A 23,049-nucleotide genomic window follows, 5' to 3' on the forward strand; every position below is an offset into this window, starting at 1 on the left:
ACCGCTCCAAAATTAAAGAGTTTTTAATACAAAAGAATTGTATAATTTGCACTAATAAATTGGTGTTTGTTGTTACACTCCTGTCCTGTTTAATTTGCATTAACTGACACAGAGTTGTGCAGTAGAAAAGTCTGGTTTGTTTTTTTCCTTCAGCTGTAATAACATCACACTCCTACTAGTCTTTCTTCACCTATAAGCCACCAGTGTTGCACATTTGACACGTGCACCTGCTCTGTACAATATGTCTGGGTCTGCACGTGTATCGGCACTTCCACAAATCCAATTACATCCATGAGTGGAGGTCGGCGAAGGGAACATGCACATAATGTACCAATATAACAGTCAGACAGTCATTCATAAGCCCACAACAGCCCAGCTTTCTAAACATTTCACACGTTCATGTCTTATTATGTCAAATGATAGGACATGCTCCACAGCCTATATATAATTACATCATGTAATGTTTTAAGCCTTATGAGAGATTAATTTCAGTAAGTCAGTGTTATGGGTTATAAGGGGGAGGTTTGGACACCACCTATTGAAACAAGGTAATGAATAGTTAAGAAGATGGAATTTAGAAATCAAGTGGGAGTTAATTTATTAGTAAAGGTTAGATAATTCAATATATGACACAGACACACAGGGACATTGAACATTGAGCTGCCTTTAGCCACAAGCACAATGAATCATAGTGACAGCTGCATATATAAAGTATGAAAAATATTTGTATTAAAATTGTGACATTAATTTCACTCCCATTGCCCAGCTCTAACTGAATGGAGAAAAATTATATAGAAATAATATTTATAATAGTGATTATACTGATAAAGGCAGAGGGGAGAGAAAGTGGAAATGAGGAGAGATTAAGGAGATCCATATAGTGTCGCACAGTACCATTTTCCTTTCAGTCCAGTCACCAATCCCTGCCTCTCTTTTATGATTTCTTTTCTTCTCTTTTTCCTCTGACTTCTCAAAAAATCTCCCCTGTGTCTCCCCCTCTCCACCGTCACCCTGTCATCACTCTGTCTTCCACTGCTCCATCGTGCACTGAAGGTTTGTGCCTGTGCTATATGCTTCGCACCGAGCTAAAGTTTCAACTCAGAACAACAAAGGAGATGGCGAGGAAGGAAAAAGACAGTCTTGGGGAAAAATATACCTTCCTTAGAAAATAAAAAAAAATGGAAAGCAGGAAAAAAAACAACAAAGAGATACTAAAATTGTTTTCTATAAAGCAAACTGTAGACACATACACATATATAAATATATATGTCGGAGGATTTCTTTTCCACGGCACAAGGTACACTCTTGTCTGCTCCTCTGCACTTTCTTGGCAGCTCTCCTCCTGCTTTTGCTTTGTCTCTCTTCCCTCTTTATTAACCCTCTCCTGTTTGGTGAAAACCAGGATCATTTCTCCGGGGATTCCTGTAAGCCCACTGCTCTAGTACCCAAAGCAACTGGAACAACAGACATTAATAATTTGCCCAGGCACTGAGTAATCACTGTACACACACAAACACACCACTGAGATGAATGAAGGGCCTACCGGGTCTCTCATTAGTAAGCAGAGGTTTCTCGAGTCCAGCAGTAAAGCAGGATGTGTGCATCAAGAAAAGAACGATGGTAAATGGTGCAGGAGGGGAAAAAAATTAAAGATTGCATTTGTTTGACTTAAGGTTCAGCACTTCCTCTGTCTTTGCCACCTTTTTTTTTTTTTTTTTTTTAAAGTTTTTTTTTTTTTTTTTTTGGCCTTTTATTTCCTATTTACAGCTGAAGATAGACAGGAAAGGGGGACAGAGAGAGGGGATGACATGCAGCAAAGGGCCGCAGTTCGGATTTAAACCCTAGGCTGCTGCAGCAAGGACTCAGCCTTGGTACATGGGTCGCCAGCTCTAGCCACTGAGCTAACCGGGCGCCTGTCTTTGCCACCTTTTAAAATTTTACACTGAGCAGTTCCTCCTCTCTGCCACACTGTCCAATTTTATTCTGTAATAAAGTTTTATGTTTTATTGACCAAAGCCATTTTTCATCATTAGCATTCCAGCCATATCATCAATAAACAAATGAGTCCATGGTATGCTCATTTAGGTCCTAACACGTTGGAAACAATAAACTGTGAACCATAAAGTGCCTGTGTTGCATCAGATGATATGAAAAGACAATATGAGGTCAATTGATGTGTGTGCTGCGAGGATCAATACAGTCAACACATGCAAGGTCTGAGCTTTATTTTCTCACAGGGATCAAGGTCTCACTTTGTCAGAACATCGATGATCACAAACACAAACACCGCCCAATTGATTTGTCACACGCACACACCAAGGCCAGGAGGGCTGGTGGAAGGAGAACGGGACAACTACTTTCTTTAGTTACTCACTGTGTAACACAGTCCACTGCACAGCAACATATCTGGTTATGTACACATTTAGTGTTGCCATTCGGATTTTCAGTTTGATCCATTTATTATTTTTGTAGTAGTAGTAGTGAAAAGCACCAGTCTCAAGTTCCCTGAGTCCAAGATGACGTCTTCAAATTGCATGTTGTGTCTGAACAGTAGTTAAAATCCCCAAAAGATTCAACTTACAATTACAAACATCAACATAGAAAGACAGCAAATCCTTATTTGCAAAGCTGAAATCAACAAATGTTTGTTGGTGCCGGTCGATCAGTCCCGCACTCAACATTTAGACAAATATCTGATGAATTTCCATAAAATGATGTGCAGACATTCATGATCCCCAGGATGAATCCTAATGACTGTGGTCTAACTTTTGTTTAGAGCCACCAGTGGGTCACATTTTTCACTTCTCCTGTGAACAACATCTATGTGATGGATTGTCACAAAAGTTGGTCAAGATGTTCATGCTTCTCAAACAACGAATCCTACTGACTTTAGTGAGTGACCATCAATGTGTGCAGCACAGCAAATCAGTTTGATGGTCTGTAGTCCATTTTAGGGGTCACCCACACACACCTTTGGTTGACGTTTCAGCTTCGGCGGTCAAAGTTTAACAATGTTGAACTCCACACGAAGCCATGATGCAAATCATTGCAGCATTGTCATTGTATTAGCTTTTAGCTCAAAGCAATGCTAAGCTTAAGGACAAGCTCCAGTGGTTATAGACTCCCAAGTTTGGTTGTTTGATAAATGAGTCAGATCAATTAACAAATTAATCATTTATCAAGATGATTGTTGATTAATTCTCTGTTGATTGATTGATCTATTAAAGGTGTGTAACATTTAGGAGGATCTATTGGCAGAAACGGAATATAATATTCATCAGTATGTGTTCATCTTTATTCATGTGTATAATCATCTGAAAATAAGAATTGTTGTTTTTGTCACTTTAAAATTAGCCGTTTTTATCTACAAACGCCACGCCTCGCCTTCCTTGGAGGGCACCATGTTTCTACGGTAGCCCAGAATAGACAAATCAAACACTGGCTGTAGCTGGGGCCTTTCACATTTTTCACGACTTCGGTGTTCCGTGTTCCTCCTACAAACTTCACGCCATTTTCTCGATGCCACTCAAGCTTACACACTCATCCTTTAATTGACTAATTGTTTTAGCATTTTAAACATTTGATGAAACAGATTAAACCTGATGAGCATCATGTAAACACAGATTTATGTTCTAGGGGCTTCCTGTGGTTCTTGTTAATTAATACTAAAAGGACTGGAACATTTCAGGATCCATTAAAGTACTTTGTTAATGATAATTAATGCAGTATTTGTCTCATCTTAATCATTAGCTATTCATTTAGTCAAAAAACTAAATCCAGCATGATGATCCCCATTACACATGCAGTCAACACTGATAACAAAGATAACCAAAGGGACCGAAAAAAGATAGACAGAAGAAAAGAGGTAAAAAATAAGTAATTCTTTAATAAAAAATACATTTATAAATTCGGCAGCATGAACTTCTCTTGAAACTTTCTATCAACTCAGGAGGAGAGAAACAATGAAAACCAACTGTACAGTAGGCATTTAAAATAAAACACATTCTGGGAAGCAAATACATACAAATGAGGAAGAAATGGCCAGTTGGATTGAAGGAAAAACAGCAAAAACAATATAAATGATCTGGCAAACAAAGGCTAAACAGAACTGAACAGTTTTCTAACATCAGAGTCTCAACATCACAACGGGAGAATGTTGCTTTAGGTTGATCATAACACCACAAGGTTCACTTCAGTCCTTCAATGCAACTACAGCAGCTTGGTATAAAGACAAACAACACATGGACAGACTGTGGAGGCACCGCTCACATCAAGTCGTTCTTATGCACTGGTTAACAATCAGCTTTGCCACACACACCTGAGGGGGGACATGGCAAAACTGACTCCGGATCAGTGTTCAAGGACAACTTTCATCCTACTCTGGGGAGGGAAACTGAGTCACCAAACATTTCATCCGGAAAGCCATTTTTCCTGTGCATTCAGTCACTAGGATACATCATGACAGAGATGAAAGCTTTTTTTACACAACCGGATGGCACTGAAGGATGGACAGACTGGGAGGTTACAGGTTCTACAGCAGCCTTATTGCACACAGGAGGAAGCTTTTACTGGAGGTTGTCATCCGAAATTAGTCCTGTACATCCTTTATAAATATATTCCAATCACGTTTCTGTATATTTACTTTCTTTAAGCTTCTTAATGTGTCTAGGCAGATAGCGGGCTTGTTGTGGTTCCATATTAGCTTTTTCAAAGGCCATTTGAAGTTTCCGCCCAAACAGATTGTGCTCAGACCTGTGACATACTGGGGCTTTTGTGGACATACGGAGGGGGTGGGTCGGTTTGGAGCAAAGCCAGTGTTTACATGTGGACATTTATATTGTAATTTAAATAGATGGGTACCAAGTGGCAAAGAGGCTTCTTTTTTTCTATAGAGAGAAGCGCTGTGGGGCTCATGTGTGTTAACCATAAATTGCCTGTAAAGTATGTTTTTTGGGGCATTTTGTTGACATAAAAGTGAATTTTAACAGTCAAAGCATGTATAATGCCTTTTTCCCCCTTCCTTTTTAACAGTGTCCTCACATCCAGAAACAAACCCTGTACAGGCCCAAAAACTTTCTGTATTAACTGAGTTTTGAACCGTTCCTTGCTGAGGGCTCTACTGTGACAATACCCAGTCAGGAGATGTATTGTCACATCCCTCAGTGAGTGAGTTCACCCAGAACTGACACGTCCTCCTAGTTTTAAATTATTGCCCCTAAAGCTGCTGACCAAAATATCACAGTTGTGGTTTTAAGTGATGATTATGGGACAGGATGTGTGCCTTGGGGCAAATTTCACAACACTGCTGTTATTAGCTGCCAACGTAGTCTGGGTCCGTACAGAAAATACCAAGCTGGCAGGAGTTTTCAGCTGATGCACAGGAGTTCTGTGTAGGCAAAGTGCTTAGAGGGAAGGAATAAGGAAAGGCTACTCTAGATCTGGAGTGTAGTAAGTTTCCACTGACTGGGTGGAACCTTTTTGTTCTGGTGCAATGTGTGGAATTAGTTATAGATTGGTGATTAAGGAGTGACACATTAAAATAATTTAACAAATGGCCTGCCCTGTAATGGACATAACAGTTTTCTCTTGTCTCTGAGCACTGTGTTTAAAATATATTAAAATAATATAACATTTTGTTCACAAATACATTAATGTCTCTTTATGAAGGGTACACTGCTCTACCCTTTGTAAGTCTTTAACAGAAGGGAATCTTAGGAAAACTACCTCTCTGATCCTCTGTCTCCATTCATTCTCTAGATTTCGGTCAACACTAGACCGGCTCGACATTTGACTCAGACAGTGCAGCATTGATGCTGGCTAACGTCCCTCACCAAACTATAAAATGTATTACACAAATTATTGTAGATAAGAGCATTTTTTTCCTTGTAGAGAAGGCCTTTTGCAACAGTATTTTCTTTCTACACCACAGGCTTTCAGCAGCATTATCACATCCCCACCCTTCTTTACAACTGTAAACAGGACAAACTGTTTCCTGTACATTATGGCCTGGACAGCCAATTAAATACTAGTTTTGTATTTTGTTGTGCTTTTACATGGTAGAGGTACAACATCTTGTTTTTAAATTGGTCTTCAAAAGAATTGCTTTTAAGTGAAGCTACAGATGCCAATACAGGAGGTTGACCTTTAATGAACTATCTGCACATACACTGTACAGTATTTAGGATAAATTCTGACACGGTTCACTTAATGAGTTTTCATTCCAACTGAACTAGTTCATGGCATATTCTGACACAATACAGTGACCTCGTGGCAAAGTACAAAGCTTTTTTTAGGAAGTGCTACTGTGTATATTGTGCTGTTTAACTCATTTTTCAGATTTACTTTCAAACTGATTTTTTAACGCTGTCAACAGAATCTCTCTGCAGTTGGTCAACGCTGTCATAGCAGCGTGAGGCTACCAGTAAGTGGATGTGACTGAGTATTGTAGCGCACAGGATCTGTGAAACTGTGGGGATCTGTTAGGAAGACAAATTAAATCGACCAAGTACAGTGTCATTTTTGTCTTTGAACAGTTCTAAGAAGACGATAGATGGCAGTCTACTATTTCTTAAGTGTGCAACAATCACATATCTTTCACACCAAAGTCTAAATAGGGGTCTAGCCCCGAGACTAAATTCCTTTGTCCATGTTAAGTATGAATGGAGCCATAATAAAGTTTGGTATTTTGTGCTAGTTCAGAGAAAATTTGCCTGATTCTTCCAAATCACAGTCCTCTGATTGGAGGCGTGTCTGAAGCGTAAAGGGCAAGGAGCAGGTTTGCTTCCTCTGATGATGTTTTACTGAGGATGAAGTTCCCATCAGAGCTCAGCAGCTTCATATTTCTGTCACCGTCTGCAAACAGAAAAAGGCTTTCGATTAGATAAAAAAAAAATCATGTGATTGAATTCTAAATCCTCCTAAATTAACTTGATGATATTGACATTGTCTTGCAAGAGATACTTCCACTTTTGAAGCTTTTAAAGTGAGATGCACATTAAATTGCTCAAGCTTTAAAAAACATTTTCATAATATATCGCTCTATAGAAATGATCAACAAAGCAGAAAACCTTCTCTAGCAGCCTAATATGATTCTTAGCCTCATTAACGCAGCACATCAGCATTCTCATTGCAGCATAATGCTGCCCGTCTGTCTGCTCTATACGTCTGCTGTTAACTTTTCCAGATAACTTGCAGTAATTCGTATTTGGAGGAGGGACAATCTGCAGCAGCTAAGCCCAGCCAGGAAGCAGATTCTTATGGTATGTTTCCAAAGAGATCTAACTAAATTGACCTCATGTCAGCATGTGGAGGGAGGTCAGAAGTGACTGAATTCAATTTCCGGAAATGAAAATGAGCATTGTTGTCACAATGACAGACACATAGCCACAGATGCTAGATTACAATCCATACATATCCAGAACACGCTTGAAATATAGACGAGAAGCTCTGGGTGCCGTATGAAGTGACGAAGCTAAAGAATTAAATATGTTGGATTGATGGATGGATAGTCATTACTGTAACATGAGAGTCCAGCCCATTAAAATGTGTAGATTCTATAAGGGGAGTCATGGCCTAAAGTTGAGCAAACAAAGCTATATAATACAGTACAGTACCGTAGAACACACTACCTCTGTCTTGTTGTGGATCCATAGTTATCTAACATCTGAGTGCTGGCCACCTCCAGGTTCCAGTCACACATCTCCAGCAGCTTTAGACACTCTGGCCTGCTCCTCAGACCCAAACAGAACAACTGCTCCACCTGCAGAGGGACAGATAACAAACAAAGATTAGAAGCACCATACAGAGAAGACAGGGGTTAGGGAGGGAGAAGAGATGAAATGGGACATTACAGCAGGGTCAGATACTGTATAAGAGAGAACTGAAGGAATTCATCTTATTCACTCCTTCAGTTGAGCGTGATTGCAGCACCAGTAAGCATATTGTGATACTTAATACAAGCACAGTGTCTTGCTCAAACACCCTTCTGTTGCTCAGACTGAGTCTAAGACCTTTGGATTGCATTTCTTTTTATCCTTTAAACTTTGCAGCCACTATTATGGAGCAGTCAAGTGTTCCCTCGTGCCCACTAGCATCCAAACACATCTTCAACCCTGCCACAGTGGCCCTGACCACAGACAGCTAAGAGGGTGCTGAAGCACCGCTGGAGACACATCAGAGTTTCTATATGCTTTTTTTTATTGACAGTCAGCTCATTGCTGCTGCAATGACCTGAATTTCCCATAAGGTTGAACAAAGTTGCTCTTATCATATGATATGAACTTAAAGTAAAGTAAAAATGTCCTTCAGCAACTTTAAATCACTACCTGTTTGCAGATATATCCTGTATAAAAAAGGTTATTACAGAGAAAGACTGGAGAACTGACCTGAGATGCAGTGAACTGGATCTCTAAGGACCCCTCTGCAGCACAGCAGAGTTTACCACTGAGGACTGTGGTTCTCTTTTAGTAATTGCTGTGCAGCAGCATAATCGTGGACTTTGTCTTTATTTTGATGGATTAGAACCATGAGATGTTTGTTGCTCATTACTTTGTGTAAAGTTTGCTTTTACCAACTCAGTTTGCCTTTCTTGTGTGTGACTACTATTGTATAATATAATATATATATATAATATATTATTTTTTATTTGCTCCTCCTGACTCTGCATGCAACTATTTATTTCATGCCTGGAATTGTTATTCATGAACTGTTTTGTTTATATTGTATTATGGAGTAAAGGCAGTAGAAGGTTATCAGATATGCCAAAAATATAACTGACAACATGAATAAATAATGTTATTAGTTAAACAATTTAAATTAAGTATAAAAAGAAGTATAAATTATTTTCTCCTTTAATATATAACCAGTTGGATGTAAAGTAGGTGTTATTATCAATTATATTATTTAGCGTTAGCATGCCAGCCAAAATACTTTAGCTACTGTTACAAGACTTTATACAGTGAAGCTACAGCAGCACGCAGTACAGTATATAGATTATTAACATTACATGCACTGGTTTGTGTAGCTCTACGACAGAAGTTAGTTTTAGCTACAAAGCTAACTGAATAAGCTGAGGGTCGGCATGATTAGAAACAGCTGACTCTCAACTGGTTCACTGATGTCACACACACACACACACACACACACACACACACACACACACACACACACCCTGACCCAATCACTGTCCTGGACATACATGGACACACCTAAGTATTAATTATTTGAACCAACTAATTGAAGTTTTCTCTTTTTAACAAACTGATTGAAGGTTAAAGAGAAAATATCATATTTATTTTTACACTTCATTTGAATTATTCAACTAACTATAATAATGATGACAGTTGACACACAATACCTCTGAAAACATTAATGATTACGATTACTGTCGAATCACAGTATGAACAACAGGCATTGGCTGCAGTGCAATAAGCTTTTTCATAGTGTACTAATAAATGCTCTTACCTTTAGATAATGCACAGCTTTCTGGACATTCCAGTTGTGGTTCTGGAGGGCGGCTTGGCACTCCTCTATAGTCACACCATGAACTGCCTCCTGCACCTTAATCACACGAATGGTGTTAGTCTCTGCAGCAACCAACAACACTTACACTTTCTCAGGTGAAGGTAAAAGTAAACAAAAGTACTGCAGTCAGGAGCACCTGCACACACGACTGGGTGCTTTCTTTGATATGAATTAATTTGTGTCAATTTAATATTATGTACAGACACATCCAAATATGAAAAGCAAATAAGATTATATATATATATATTTACTTACCTTTTTTAGCACTTATCCAAGCTTTTGTTTACTTTTACCTTGAAAAAGTTGCTAAGAATCCAAGTGTGATGGGACTTGCTAGAAGTGTAATCATTCATTTTATTTATTTAACTGTACTAATGTATTAAACTCTTTTTAAACTACTACAGCTATTAAATGTGTAGTGCATGTCTAAGTCTTGCATTGAACTCTGCAGTTGAGTCTATATAAGTATATATATATTAAGATCTCACTTTCTCACTGCACCTTATGTGCGGCCACAGATCTCTAGCTTGGCATCATCAGACAGGGCAAATAAAACACAAGCTGGTACCCAGGCTAACAGATTTCAGTATCGTTTACAAAATGCCAAGTGCCAGATCGATGTAGAGCCTTTGGTGTTTCACAGTGATTCTGACTTCAGTTTAATCAGGTTCATTCGGTGTCTGAATCAACTGGCCGGCAAAAAGGAGCCGATCCCTGTTCTACGTTCAGTTCACAGCAAAACATATGTTAATATGGCCTTTCTTAACACTGGCATATTTTAAACAAGTTATGAGAGGTTAGGACATTTCTGTGCTTTTTCATTGTGATGGAAAAGTTTTGTATTGAAAAGATATTCAAATGTAACATCCCTGTAATTAGTCTGGTTCATTGGCTTGCATAAGTTCAGCTACATTTAGAAAATGTTATGTTCAATCAATCACAATTTAGTTGATACTGATTTGAAGTTTAATAGGAAGGTAATATGTTCACTTATTACAGCTTTAAAGCAGTTAGAGGCTGCTACTAAATGTGCCAGAACTATATGTGCAAATTGCTCTCTCTTTCTTTCACTCTTCACTCAAAAGAAATGGAAACACAAATTTGCACACAGACATGCACACAATTTTACCTACAAGCTATGTCCTGAGTGGACCACCAGTAAAGATTACCTTCTGTTGCCCCCTAGTGTTCATTGTACACACAAATGTAATATACCATAATGTCTGTATAGATATTTAAAATTAAATTCAAAAGCTACACTAACTGTGAGAAAATGTACCTTTCAACCATATACTGTCAATGGTTTCAAGACTGTAATGGTTTGAGACTGTAATGCCACGTATAAATTATGCATCACACTCTATTACATAACATCTGAAGTCTTCTTATTACTTCTTTGAACAATCCTACTGGATGACCCTGAACATTGCACTGCTATTTCAGTTCTCAGCTGTGTGATAATCACTTAATCTCATAATAATGGAACCATATGCTCTCATATAGGAAACTAAGAACAGATGGTTTAAGGACTTTTTTAATCTCATTTACAAAAAAGTAGCATTAAGGAGGACATAAGGTCAACTATATATTCAACTATCCAAATAAAAGAAGATGTGAGGAAGCTAGGCACTTTACTTACTGGAACAATAAATAATACGTTTCAGCACATGATATAAATCATAAAATTATACAGTGTATTTCAAATCAAAAGGCAATCCAAATGTCTCTGACCTTACCATTTTCACCCTGTCAGCTGAGTTCCCCCCCCCGTCTGTCCTGGTGCAGGAAGCAGGGACCACCGGTGCTGCCAGCCCATCTGAACAGACGCGAGGGAGGCTAACTGATGTCTTCATCCCTGACCGTGGCCCACCCAGACTGCTGTTATTGTTGGAGGAGAAATTGGCCTTCAGCTCGCCTGGCTGGACAAGCCCCTGTCCCTGGGCGTGTCCCTGGAGAGTCTGGTTGCTGACCACCATGGGTCTGACAGTGGCGGTGTTAGCTTGCCGTACATGCCTTTCCTCCAGACCAGTGGCAGGAAGGCTCTCTGCCTCCCTGAAAAAACGGTCGTAGCGGTCGAGGTATGGGGGCCTCTCAGGTAGAAGATAATAGTGGGTGTTACTGACCTTACGTCCGTCACGGACGATGGGGAGTATACAGGGGCCCTTACTAGTGGCGTCCTTCCCCTGCGCCTGGATCACTTTGGGTGCAGCATATTTAGGATCTGAGGCAAAGCTGTGTGTGGTGGGCATGAGTTTACCTGGAGAGGTGGAGAGGTAGGAACCGTAGGTGTGTGTGGAGGTGCAGGAGGTGAGAGGGGCCTGCATGGTGGTGGGGCTGACAGAGTAGACTCTCTGCTGGGGGGAGCCCACTACCAGACCCATGGGGCTGGGTGTCCTGGAGCCTGGATGTGACAAAGGATCCCTTGGAGGGATCTGAGGTGGTCGGTCCTGTCCTGGGCCTGAAATGTTCTCTGTGGTGTCAGCTGGCGTTGGTGACAGGGAGAGATCCCTTGACCAGCGAGCAGATGTGTAGTCGCCCCTTTTTATGGGGCGAGGGGGTATGGGGACACGTGGGGGGATCTGGGGTTTGTCCTCATTGGAGGAGAGGACACTCTGCTGGTGTCCCTCCTGGGTCTGTGGAGTCTGTGGACACGAGGCTGAGACCTGGGACGGCGAGCCTGATTGTGCAGCGCTTCCAGTGGGTACATTGAGCCTTCTCATGCACTCTTGCTGGAGTTCTTGGAAGATCTCTGCTGACTGGGAGAAGGAGGTGGACAGGCCCTGGCTCTGTTTGCTGGGCAGGAAGAGGTTGTCCTCCAGGCCTGGTCTCTCCGTACCCCTGGAGACCAGAACCTCACCCTCCACCTTCTGTCCATGGGAGAGAGCCTCATCTGAGCAATGGACATCACTCTGCTCCTCTTCATGCTGCTGCTCCAAGCTGTTGATAGAGCTCACCTGTGTGGAGAAAGAAGATTTACAACTTAAATCTATTCTGCTGTGGATTTGGGTGACATTAAATATTGGCTCAATCTGAAATGTGCTGTATCACTTCCTACCATACCTCCATATCGTCTTCATCTTGGGCTACATCGTCATAGGCCGGGGGTGGCGGTAATGGCCGGGCATCCCAGTCCACTACTGGCGTAGGGTGAAGGGGGCGGGGCAATGATTTGCACGGACTCTGAGGTGGAGTCCGGTCCAGGATGTTCTCCGCTTCCAATGCTAGCTTCGCCAATGAAGGAATTTGAATTTCAACCACAGGGGAGGGAGAGGGTGTGGGCGGGGGGAACTCCTCCCCAAAGTCAATGAGGGACACTTCACTGTTGGGGTTGTAGCCTGAGCCTGAAGTCCGGCCACTCCCCTGTTTGGAAGCAGAGACCCACGCAGCGGGTTTCAGTTTTAAGCCTTTGAGAGAACCCGTTTTCCGAAGTGATAATCTCTTTAGTCCTGCCGAAGTCAGATCCTCATCATCGTTTACTGGATCATAGCAAGGCTCTGGAGACCCAAACACCAAATACATTATTTACTAAAGTAAAGAAAAATATAGAGAGTGATGACACATAGTCTCTTTAAGGTCACTGCACACCACAATAAACAAAACACACTACACACGCAAAAAGTCTCCAGGTTTGAAGTTATTGCACACCTGTTAGAGGGACACAGGGGTGGAAAAGATGGAGAAACAATGGTGTTACGAGAGGAAATTAAAGTAGGTGACAGAATCACTGCAAAGACAGGCAAAGGAGAGACAAAAAAAAAGTATGGGATGTACCTTTGAGGAGTGGAGCTAGGAGGGAACAGAGAGGGCAGGAGCAATGGGTGAGGAGCTGCTGAGGGAAACCAGACTTACTCTTGATTAACACTGCTGGTTGAGGAGGGCGGGGAGGAGGCTCCTCTGGAAAAATAAAAGCAAATCCCGCCACCGCAAAGGAGAAACGGAGAAAAACAAAAGAGACGGCAGAAAAGATAAAAAGGTTAGGGGGAAAAGAAGCAGGAAGCAAATGTCAGATTGCATATGAAAGCTTTGTCAGCCAGTGTTAAAAATGTGCAAAATAAAAAGCAAGCTGGCGGCCATTTCAAAGAAAGATCTGCACTGCCATAAGCTTAAGATTTCAACCCACAATCCATTATTTTTAATGTTGTTTAGGTTTGTTGTTATGTTGTTGCAGAGGTGAATCAGTTCTACATTTGTAATTAAGTTATTTTTCCATCTAGCAGAATGTGAGTGTGTCCCTGTAACTGACACATATGATCAAAAAATATTACACTATGGGCTTTTAAAATGAGGCCTGTAGTTTCAGGACCAGAGCACCAACCCTGTTCAAACTTTGACTTTTAGCTCTTGAGCTAAATGAGTCGAGCTGAAGAGTTTGAACCCAGAGCTGATACTGAAAGAGTGCCTATTCCTTTGTACTTGTGAATCAAATGGTCATCATTGAAGTCTTTATTCACAGCTCTTTTACTCACTTCTAGCTCGTCCTGGTAGCTGCGTGGGCCGAGCACCACTGAGGTCTACACCAAGGACATCAGGGGGATCCATGGGATTCCCGAGGTACAAACTGAAGGGAAGAGAGGAGCAAACTTAATGACTATAAATGTCAAAATAATGAATATAACTAACCTGAGTGTTATAATGTTGCAATAAGTCGGTGGACATATGTATACATTATATATCGTGCTACTGCCATCTATTGGTGAGAGCTTTACCACCAACTTCCAACATGGGGCATAATTATAGTACACATTTATAAATTGATAAAGAGACATTTAAAAACTTTCCTGGGTACATTGTGGAACTAAATTCACAGAAGACTAAAAGTTAATAAACAGAAGCTGGTCCGTACTCATCAATCCTGTCAGGGAAGCCCCAGCAGCGATGAGGGTCGGAGTCTCCGTGTCCTGTGTGGATGAAGCTGTTCTTGAGCGGCCTGCTGATGTCATGAGCTGACAAACCAGCGACTGACGTCACCACGTTTCTAGGGAACTGTCCGACCTTAAGCGTTCGCTTGTTTTGACCTCGCCACCAGTAGTTCTCTGCCCTAAAGGACAGAAATACTGAGGATGAATCACAGTTGTTCACATGGAGAGCCAAATAATTCTACTGGACATTTAACAATTTAATAATTACAATTTAGTGCATTTAGGTTAGTGTAATATGATAAAATATATTTTTATTAGTGAGCATTGATGAGCTACTTAAGTCAAAATATATAAAACATCACAGGAAAATACCTGAAGGCTGTTATTATATTGTGAAGAGATTATATTTTCCCCCTTTAAACAGCATTTATCAGCAATTAGTTTGACAGGAGGGGTTATAAGTAAGAGTTCAAAGTCTAAAACACTTTAATTATCACCCACCTCCCCTCTATGATGGTGATGACATCGTTAATCTGGATGTGGAGTTTGTCAGGCTCATCAAAGTCCTGCAGGGCACACATGTCTGTTGGCATGGTCTGAAAAACACACAAAAATACACCAAAGTCATATTAACACACACATATTATAAGCTGGTTGTCCATCCAGCTGATGGCATTTTGCAGTTTCTCCACCAGGTGGAGCTAAAAGTCAATTTATGTGATCATGGATTTCTACAAGAACACTGGCTCTGACCAGAGATTACCATCAAGTGTCTACTGCGTAGTGGGGTTTAGGAATACACAGTTTCCTTAACAGTTAAATTGAAGCTATAAACCCCTGTTCATATTTAACACAGTGGACAGACCTCAAGCAGAAAATCACGCAGGGCGACAAAAGTAGGTCTGTCGTCTGGTTTTTGGGCCCAACACTGCAGCATGACGTTATAGATGTCCTGTGGGCAGTCTTCAGGCTTAGGGAGGCGTTCACCTTCTTTATCAATCTTGTGCAGGATCTAGGGTTTGTTTGTTTCACAAAGGAGGAAAAAATTGAAAGAAAAAAGAGGAGAGAAGACAATTAAAGAATATGTTAGTGGGAAAATGTTTTTGTATACATACTGTATGAATACATGTTTGTTTATTTTTTCTGTGTGTGTGTGTGTTTACCTGGCTCCCATTAAGGCCCAGCCAAGGCTCTTGGCCATGTGTGAACATCTCCCAGAGAGTAACTCCAAACATCCATGTGTCTGTAGCATGGGAGAATGTTCTGGTCTTCAGACTCTCTGGGGCGCACCTGCAGCAGGACGGACATCAAACATCAACATGGACTGCACGCTGAATCAATTATCTATAAGTCTGTTCAAAGGAATGCTGACGTTGGGCAGAAAATAGAGTTTCAATGTGGCTACTCTAACATTAAAAACATTTAAAAATAAAATCACACATTGATATGAATGGAAACAGTAGAAAGAAAGATAGATTGTTAGCTAACTGATTGGCTGACTCAGAATTTGGCACAGAAACCAAAAACCCAGCAATCATTATTTTATAATAATTATCAACATGGCTGGAACACAGCTGTTACAAATCAGATTGCTCTGTGGAAACTTTCAGCAATAAAATAATCAGGGTCCCACCCTGACCACTAAAACAACTCGTATCCATCCCTGGATTGCATCCAAGTACGGCTTTGTCTATTGTGCTGCTCTCTATCTTCACCCACCATGCAAAAGGGACCTTTCGATGCTCCTGCATGACATAGTGTTCATGGTTGTTAGGCAGCGCCCTCATCAGGCCAAAGTCACCGATCTTCACTCTGTGAGCAGAGGCCAGCAGGATGTTCCTGAAGAGAGAGGGTCAAATATTCAACAGCTTTCTTTACATTATTAATCTAAACATACCTGCTTGTTATACAGGTATGTTTGAACTCAGAAACAGTCATATCAATAATGCAGTGCAAAGGAGTATTTTGGGAGTTTTGCTTAGGTTGCACACTACGGATGCCACCAACACACTCCTAAGTTCACAGCAGCTCACAAAACTCTCCCCATACAACAGAGACAGGGGGAGTGGATCCTCTTCTATGGAGTCCGCCATGTGTCATGTTTCTACAGTAGCCCAAAACAGACAAACCAAACACTGGCTGTAGATAGCGCCTTTCACTGTAGTTTCTCCTATACACTTGGAAGGCAAACGGTTTTCAATTTAGTTGCAATCTGCCACTTCCCTGCTGGATGCCACTAAATCCTACACACTGGTCCTTGCAGAGATGTATCAAAGAAAGAGGGGAAGTTGTTATAGTAAACCCTGAGCAACATTCACAATGTAATCCAATCATAGAAAAAATTGTCCACGTGCCATACAGCATATAGGTAGTAGTGTCCTATTCTGAAGTTCCTACTGCAGGTTTTAAATGAAGGCATCAATTCAACCTGAGATGTATTAGGAATACACGTCACTGTAGAAAATCAGCAGGACCTTCACTTCCAAGTTCCAGCATTTAAAACCACAGCATGAGAAATCTTCTTAGTGTTGGGAGTACTGTAACAGCCGTGTGTAGTCATTACCATTTTATCACAGCTTTAACTGGGAAAATGACTCATTTTTACCAGTCATTAGATTTTTCTTTCAGGCATCTACATCGTGTCAACAGCTAAGTGAAAGTGATGAATTTGGGCAAGGCCAAGAACTTAGACCACCCGGTACAGCCAGCCAACCAGTGACTCATCTTGCTATGGGCCAAGTCTCCCTGTAATGGCCTGTAAATTTCTGGGTGGAGGAGAAGGAGAAGCAATATAAATAATTCAACATACCAGTAGTAAAAACAAAATAGGTTTCATAGGGAATGTGAAGAATACACCCTCTTTAAATAAGCTAAAATAGCTTTTGACCTTTCTATAGCTGCAAAAACAAATGAATTCCACCTTAAAGAGTGCTCTGCCTCCTACCTGGCTGCCAGGTCCCTGTGGATGAACCTCCTCTGCTCCAGATAGGCCATGCCACAGGCCACCTGCACGGCATACTGACACAGAGTGTGGATCAACACCGGGCCCTGTGGACGGACACATCGCAGACGCTCCAGCAGAGAACCCAGAGGAGCCAGCTCAGTCACCTTCACAACATGGAGAGAGAGGGGGTGAAAAGAGGAACGTGGGAAGAAACACGAAAAAGGAATCGATGATGTAGATGAGAAAGAGAGGTGTGAGTTGATTATGAAAGGAGGAAAAGAAGCAAGAATAGGAGTAAGGAATATGTAGAAGAAAAATGAGAACGAATAATAACATGGTCCAAAAAGCATCTGGCAATAGGAATGAAAAATACGCCAGAGGAAACGACTAGAGGGTAATAGTGGGACGAAAACAACAAGGCTGAAATGTCAGCCTTTATTTTAGTCCTCCATCCACTTGCTCCCCTCCCTTCCTGTCCCCCTTCTTTACTCCATCACTTTCTGTGGTCGTGACAAAGGCCTTAAGATGCTTGACCTGATTTAAACAGACCGTCAGGTCATGGAGCGAGCTGAGAGACTGCCTCAGAGGGACATTTGGGTTAAGTATGGGTCTACGTGGCAGTACAGGGAAGTTAAGAAAAAGCCAGTACACTAGGGACTGATACACTTGTGCGTATGTGTGTGTTTCTGTTTGTCTGTCCTCCCTGTGTGTGTGCATTTTCTGTGTGTCCACTACCATCTTCATTGGGTGTGTGAGCACCACACCGTAGAGGCGAATGAGGTTCTGGTGGTCCAGGGAGTGCATGGCGTTGACCTCACAGATGAAGTCCTCCAGAGCATCGGGCTGGTTGAGCACGTCTGTCTTCAGACACTTGACAGCTACGTTCAGCTGCAAACGAGGACAAAGATTTCAAATGTATTAATACCAGTGAGCCTTTCAGTGCTCTTTTTATAGCAGAATCACTTCTAATCGCATTCGCACAAACTCATCATAAAGACAGTATGGGTACGCAGATTCATGCACCGGCTTTTATTTATTCCTACATCAGCGGAGAGCATTTTATGCAAACAATGACCCAGTTCTCTCTTTAACAAATATCTTCAACATACAGGAGTTTTGTTGTACTTATTAAGAAAATCTCCTCACCACCTTTCCTGCAGGTGTCAGCCACTCCCCTCTCTTCACTACACCAAAGGATCCGTCCCCCAGCTTCTCAAACAGCGTCAGATCCTTCTCTGGGATGAGGCAGGTCAGAGCCTGCTGCTGCCCGTCCAGAGGAGCACCACCACCACCGCCGCCGGGCTCTGTGGCCAGGACCCCCTCGCCCAGGCCCAGTGGAGGCGTGGGAGACAGCTTACGAAAGGAGGAGGCCGGTTGGCCCTGTTGGGGGAAGTCTCCTCCGTCTGGGCGCTTACCACTAAACACCTAGAGAAGAACAGAAAAGGGTAAGAATGAAAGAAGCTGTATTTTCATATTATACCTTTTTTTTAGATGCATTATCTAGCAGTGAGAAGACCATGCTTTGTTCTACAGTAATATTATGGCAATAAAAATTAGATTAACTGAACTTCTGCTAAACAATAGTATAATATATTATAAAACCAAATGTCCAGAGCTGGGTTAAAGAGTCTCTTATGAAACGCCACAGTGGTGTCTTATCTTACACCTTTATTGGTCATTGAGCTATCTGCCAGGTCGCTCTGCACTCAGGAGACACTGGGTGGAGACGGAGGGAAGACACCAGACACTCATTTCAATTACGAACTCTGTCTCCTACTCTTTTCCATCTCTGTCAGCCGCGCAGAAAAAAATATTTTTTTCCACCTCTCTCTGCGATGTGAGCAGACTGTGGAAAGCAGAGTCAAATCATGGCTAGCATCCAGCAGTCAAACGAGTGGAATCACCATCATCAAACACTGATCCCTAGGCTCTTATCTGGGGACATAAGAGCCTAGGGCCTGTCTTCCACCAACACACACTTAAAACTACAGTATAACTACAGGCACATGGTCTAATGTGCACACTAATGCTAATGCAATAGGAGTTAAATGCACAACACATATGGTGGAATGTATTCAACATAAACTAAGGGATCTACTGTCAGTAAGCAACTATGTACATGTACCAAAACAAACAACGCACACACACACACACACACACACACACACACACACACACTTATCACTTATTATGGGAAATTTCCTGCCTCTTGGCTTAAGCGCTAACAACTGACAACACAGCAGGGATGACTTAGCTGTTAGGAAGTACTCATTAAGAAGCACTATTAGATTAAGGGACCTGAATGTTTCTGTGTGCATATAAATATGTGTGTGTGTGTGTGTGTGTGTGTGTGTGTGTGTGTGTGTTTGTGTGAGTCCTCAAGAGCTTTCCATTTCCCTAAATTTGAACCCGTGTGCTTTGCAGGGCCATTAAGGGAAACCTTTGTTTTGTTGAGGATCTAAATAAGACTGTTTACCAAAATAGGAATGCACAGAAACTGGTATTGCATTCAGACACTGAGGGGAAACGATGTCAAGCTACATACCAAATAACATTAACAAGAAATAATCCCAACACCAATTAACATGCAACAAATCACACATATGTTTTCCTCATACACAGAGCAGTAAGTTCATAAAGTGAGTGAAACCAGTGTGAACTCATTATCGACTGATAAAAAAATAAAGGTCAGTACGCAGAAACGGTATCGTCAGTGAAAAAGAGGTGTCAATGAATCCCCAGTGCCAAACATATTTGACTGGCCAGATATAAACAGTAGCAAGCGGTGTGTGGTTTCACATTCACACTGGACCAGACATGACATAATGCTGCAGACCTTTTTTAAAAACACCACATCTCTGTGGTCACCGTGTGGTAAGTGGGTTTCAAATAGGAGGCTCGACATTCAAAAGATTCTGACTATGGCAGCACAGCACACACTCACACACACACTCACACACATATACAAATACACAGACACAGACACGGACACAGACACAGGGGCTGAGGAAGCAGATTACTCTAGCTGAGGATGGTGCCAGAGGGGGAAACAGACAGGTGTAATTATAGACGGCAAGCACCGTCCTCTAGGCACCACGACTTCCAGTGAGAACAGCACACACACACACACACACACACACACAAACACACACACACACACACAGTGCACTGGCAACGTCTGCTCAGTATTCGTTCACACTCTTCATTCCTCCAATGTATGCATGTATCAGAGTTTGCATGAGCTTGTATATGCTTTTAATTCCCCTACCTTTTATCTTTCAGTCTTTACTTAAAGGAGGAGAATGGATAGCAGTCAGATGTGGTTCTGTCTCTTTAAGGGAGAAACTTTATGCTTCATGAGACATGATTTCTGTGAATGCAGCATGCTCTGAATCTGTGTGTCACAGACTCTTGTGACTTGACTCGTGTATGTGTGTGTCTGAATGTGGACGTGCTCGTTCTCATGTGAAGGGTCAAGCAGTCTTGTTCTCTGGAGAAATGTTCACTACAGATGCATACACATCTGTGTTTTAACTACAAAAGAGCAAAATTAAATTCATTTCTCTGATCCTGGTTTTAATGTGAACGAGCAGAGATGAACAGAAACACTACAATGTTCCAAACAGACAGAAACTCATCATAGGGCTTTTGCACAGTTGCACCTTCGTTTTAAAGGTCTAGTATGTTACACTGAGGAGGCTCTATTGGCACAAATAGAATATCATATTCATAGGTATGTTTTCTTTAGTGTGTAATCACCTGAATATATAATTGTTGTATTTTTATTACCTGAAAAATGAGCCAGTTTTATCTACAGACTTCCATGGGGTACATCCCAAGTATCTAATTGACATTTCCTCGCTCCTCGGTGCAGGAATAAGCGCTTTAGGAAAGTCTGCAAGGATTCAGGAGCAAGGAAATGTCAAATAAAAGACTTAGGATGATATGATCACATTTTGTTGAACCGCCATGTATCTACAGTAGCCCAGAAAGGACAAACCAAACACTGGCTTTAGACAGTGCCGTTTGCGGCAGCATAGTTTAATTTCTCACGCTTGCAAAGGATAGGTGAAACGAGTGTACTGCAATCTGCAACTACTCCTAGATGCCACTTAATCCTTGGTGTGATTTTTGCCATTGTGCTCTTATAATTTTCTAAAGCATTGATGGACCAGAAAAACTTGTCTCAGAGACTTGAGACTTGACTCTGACTTGGTTCAGGACTTAAAAACAGCTCTGTCATTCACACTCCACTACCACTATGTCTTTTGTTTCTAGAAATAAGAAGAATTTTAGGTCAGGATTTAACAGCACAGCAGTGCCCTTAACAGCAGACTGGCATCAAATTAACAGACATTTCTATGGTAAGGCTGCATTTTACAACATGTTTACATTAATATATTTGTCTTTGTGTAAAATTCATTCAGCAAGGTGTTGCAAAATGTGATCATATCATCTGTACAGAGAGAAACAGTGGTCAAAGTGTAAAGTTTCTTCCATGTATTGTTCATGTCAAGTTATTGTGTTCACATAAATGTGTCCACACTGTGACAGGCAGACAGACAGACAGACGCCAGCATGGCGACATAATGTCAAGCATACCATGTACCATAATAAATGCGTCCTCTGTGTGTGTGTGTGTGTGTGTGTGTGTGTGTGTGTGTGTCTATGTCTGTCACCTTGCTCATCCAGGACTTGCGCTTGCACATGGCTTTCCTCCTTTTCACAGCCTCCCACAGTCGTCTCTGTCCTTTATCAGAATAACAAAAGAAAAAAGAGAAATGCAGTGATGGTCAGCTGTGAATACAAAAGGATGAGGACCACAGCTGTCTCTTCCCCCATGGGTCTTCCTGATGTAAGAACACCCATAGGACACTTGCAGACTGTACTATATTGAATTTCAAGAAAACATCCAGCTTTCATATGAAAGGGGACAAAGAAAAAATCGCCAACAGTGGACGGGAAAGGGGAGTGGACAAACACATACTATATGTGAGAGGATATTGGAGATAAAGTATGAAAAACAAAGAATAGCTAGAAAGAAGGAAAGATGGAGATTGTTGAGAACAGTAGGCTGAGTGGAGGAGAAAGATGTGAGTGAATATATGAGCAGGAGAAGTGGGTGTAATTAGTCTTAAGCAGCTCGGTGGTGAGGCCCTGAGGGCTTCAGTAACTGGATTTTGAACATTACTGCTGCTATCCCCTCACACACACACAACACACACACACACACACACACACACACACACACACACACACACACACACACACACACACACACACACACACACTGCAGACAAAAGACTTGGCACTTCAGTGTCCCTTCCCATTGTGCCTAATTACCAGTTGTGGCTTTAAAATGATATTAAGGGTGTTAGTGATGGAGGATTTGCTCCAGTTATGCTGAGGGTGAGCCAAATGACACACTGCTATTACTGCAGACAAAAGTAACACTTCAGGCTATAAATAGATGTAGAATAACCGCTTTTATAGCCATAAGGAAGCAAAACGAAAATTGGAGGAACACTAAAAGTAAAGTTTAATATAAAATCTCTGTGCAGTCTATCATTAATTAAGTATATGAGGCAGAGACTACCACTGCACATGAGGAAAGATTAAATCTCGACGACTTGATGACACGAGAAAAGAGAGGAGTTTAGGAGACAAATGCTGCCTGGTTATGATTATTCAAGAAGGGGGAAGAGGAGCCAGGCAGTTTCCTCA

The 23,049-nt window shown here is 41.5% G+C and overlaps 1 protein-coding gene across 12 annotated transcripts in view; it reads right to left on the bottom strand.

Moving 5' to 3' along the window:
* Nucleotides 1-3,866: 3,866 nt before the first annotated feature.
* Nucleotides 3,867-23,049, bottom strand: part of tnk2b (tyrosine kinase, non-receptor, 2b) — a 70,228-nt gene continuing 51,045 nt past the window's right edge. For 5 of the 12 annotated variants that reach the window (XM_051407951.1, XM_051407987.1, XM_051407936.1 and 2 more), the window contains 16 exons: nt 22,005-22,075; nt 18,472-18,750; nt 18,061-18,213; nt 17,326-17,489; nt 16,101-16,220; nt 15,545-15,671; nt 15,247-15,393; nt 14,883-14,977; nt 14,366-14,560; nt 13,989-14,080; nt 13,294-13,416; nt 12,583-13,016; nt 11,259-12,476; nt 9,463-9,558; nt 7,629-7,759; nt 3,867-6,852 (listed from right to left, as the gene is read on the bottom strand). In XM_051407951.1, the coding sequence (XP_051263911.1) occupies nt 6,846-6,852; nt 7,629-7,759; nt 9,463-9,558; nt 11,259-12,476; nt 12,583-13,016; nt 13,294-13,416; nt 13,989-14,080; nt 14,366-14,560; nt 14,883-14,977; nt 15,247-15,393; nt 15,545-15,671; nt 16,101-16,220; nt 17,326-17,489; nt 18,061-18,213; nt 18,472-18,750; nt 22,005-22,075 (3,452 nt within the window). In that variant the 3' untranslated portion in view covers nt 3,867-6,845. Of the gene's footprint in view, nt 6,853-7,624; nt 7,760-9,462; nt 9,559-11,258; nt 12,477-12,582; nt 13,017-13,293; nt 13,417-13,988; nt 14,081-14,365; nt 14,561-14,882; nt 14,978-15,246; nt 15,394-15,544; nt 15,672-16,100; nt 16,221-17,325; nt 17,490-18,060; nt 18,214-18,471; nt 18,751-22,004; nt 22,076-23,049 lie in introns of those variants that run through there. The other 7 variants (XM_051407997.1, XM_051408006.1, XM_051407958.1 and 4 more) reach the window with 6 other exon arrangements.

The sequence above is a fragment of the Dicentrarchus labrax genome, unplaced genomic scaffold, assembly GCF_905237075.1.
Source record: "Dicentrarchus labrax unplaced genomic scaffold, dlabrax2021, whole genome shotgun sequence".
Classification (NCBI taxonomy): domain Eukaryota; kingdom Metazoa; phylum Chordata; class Actinopteri; family Moronidae; genus Dicentrarchus; species Dicentrarchus labrax.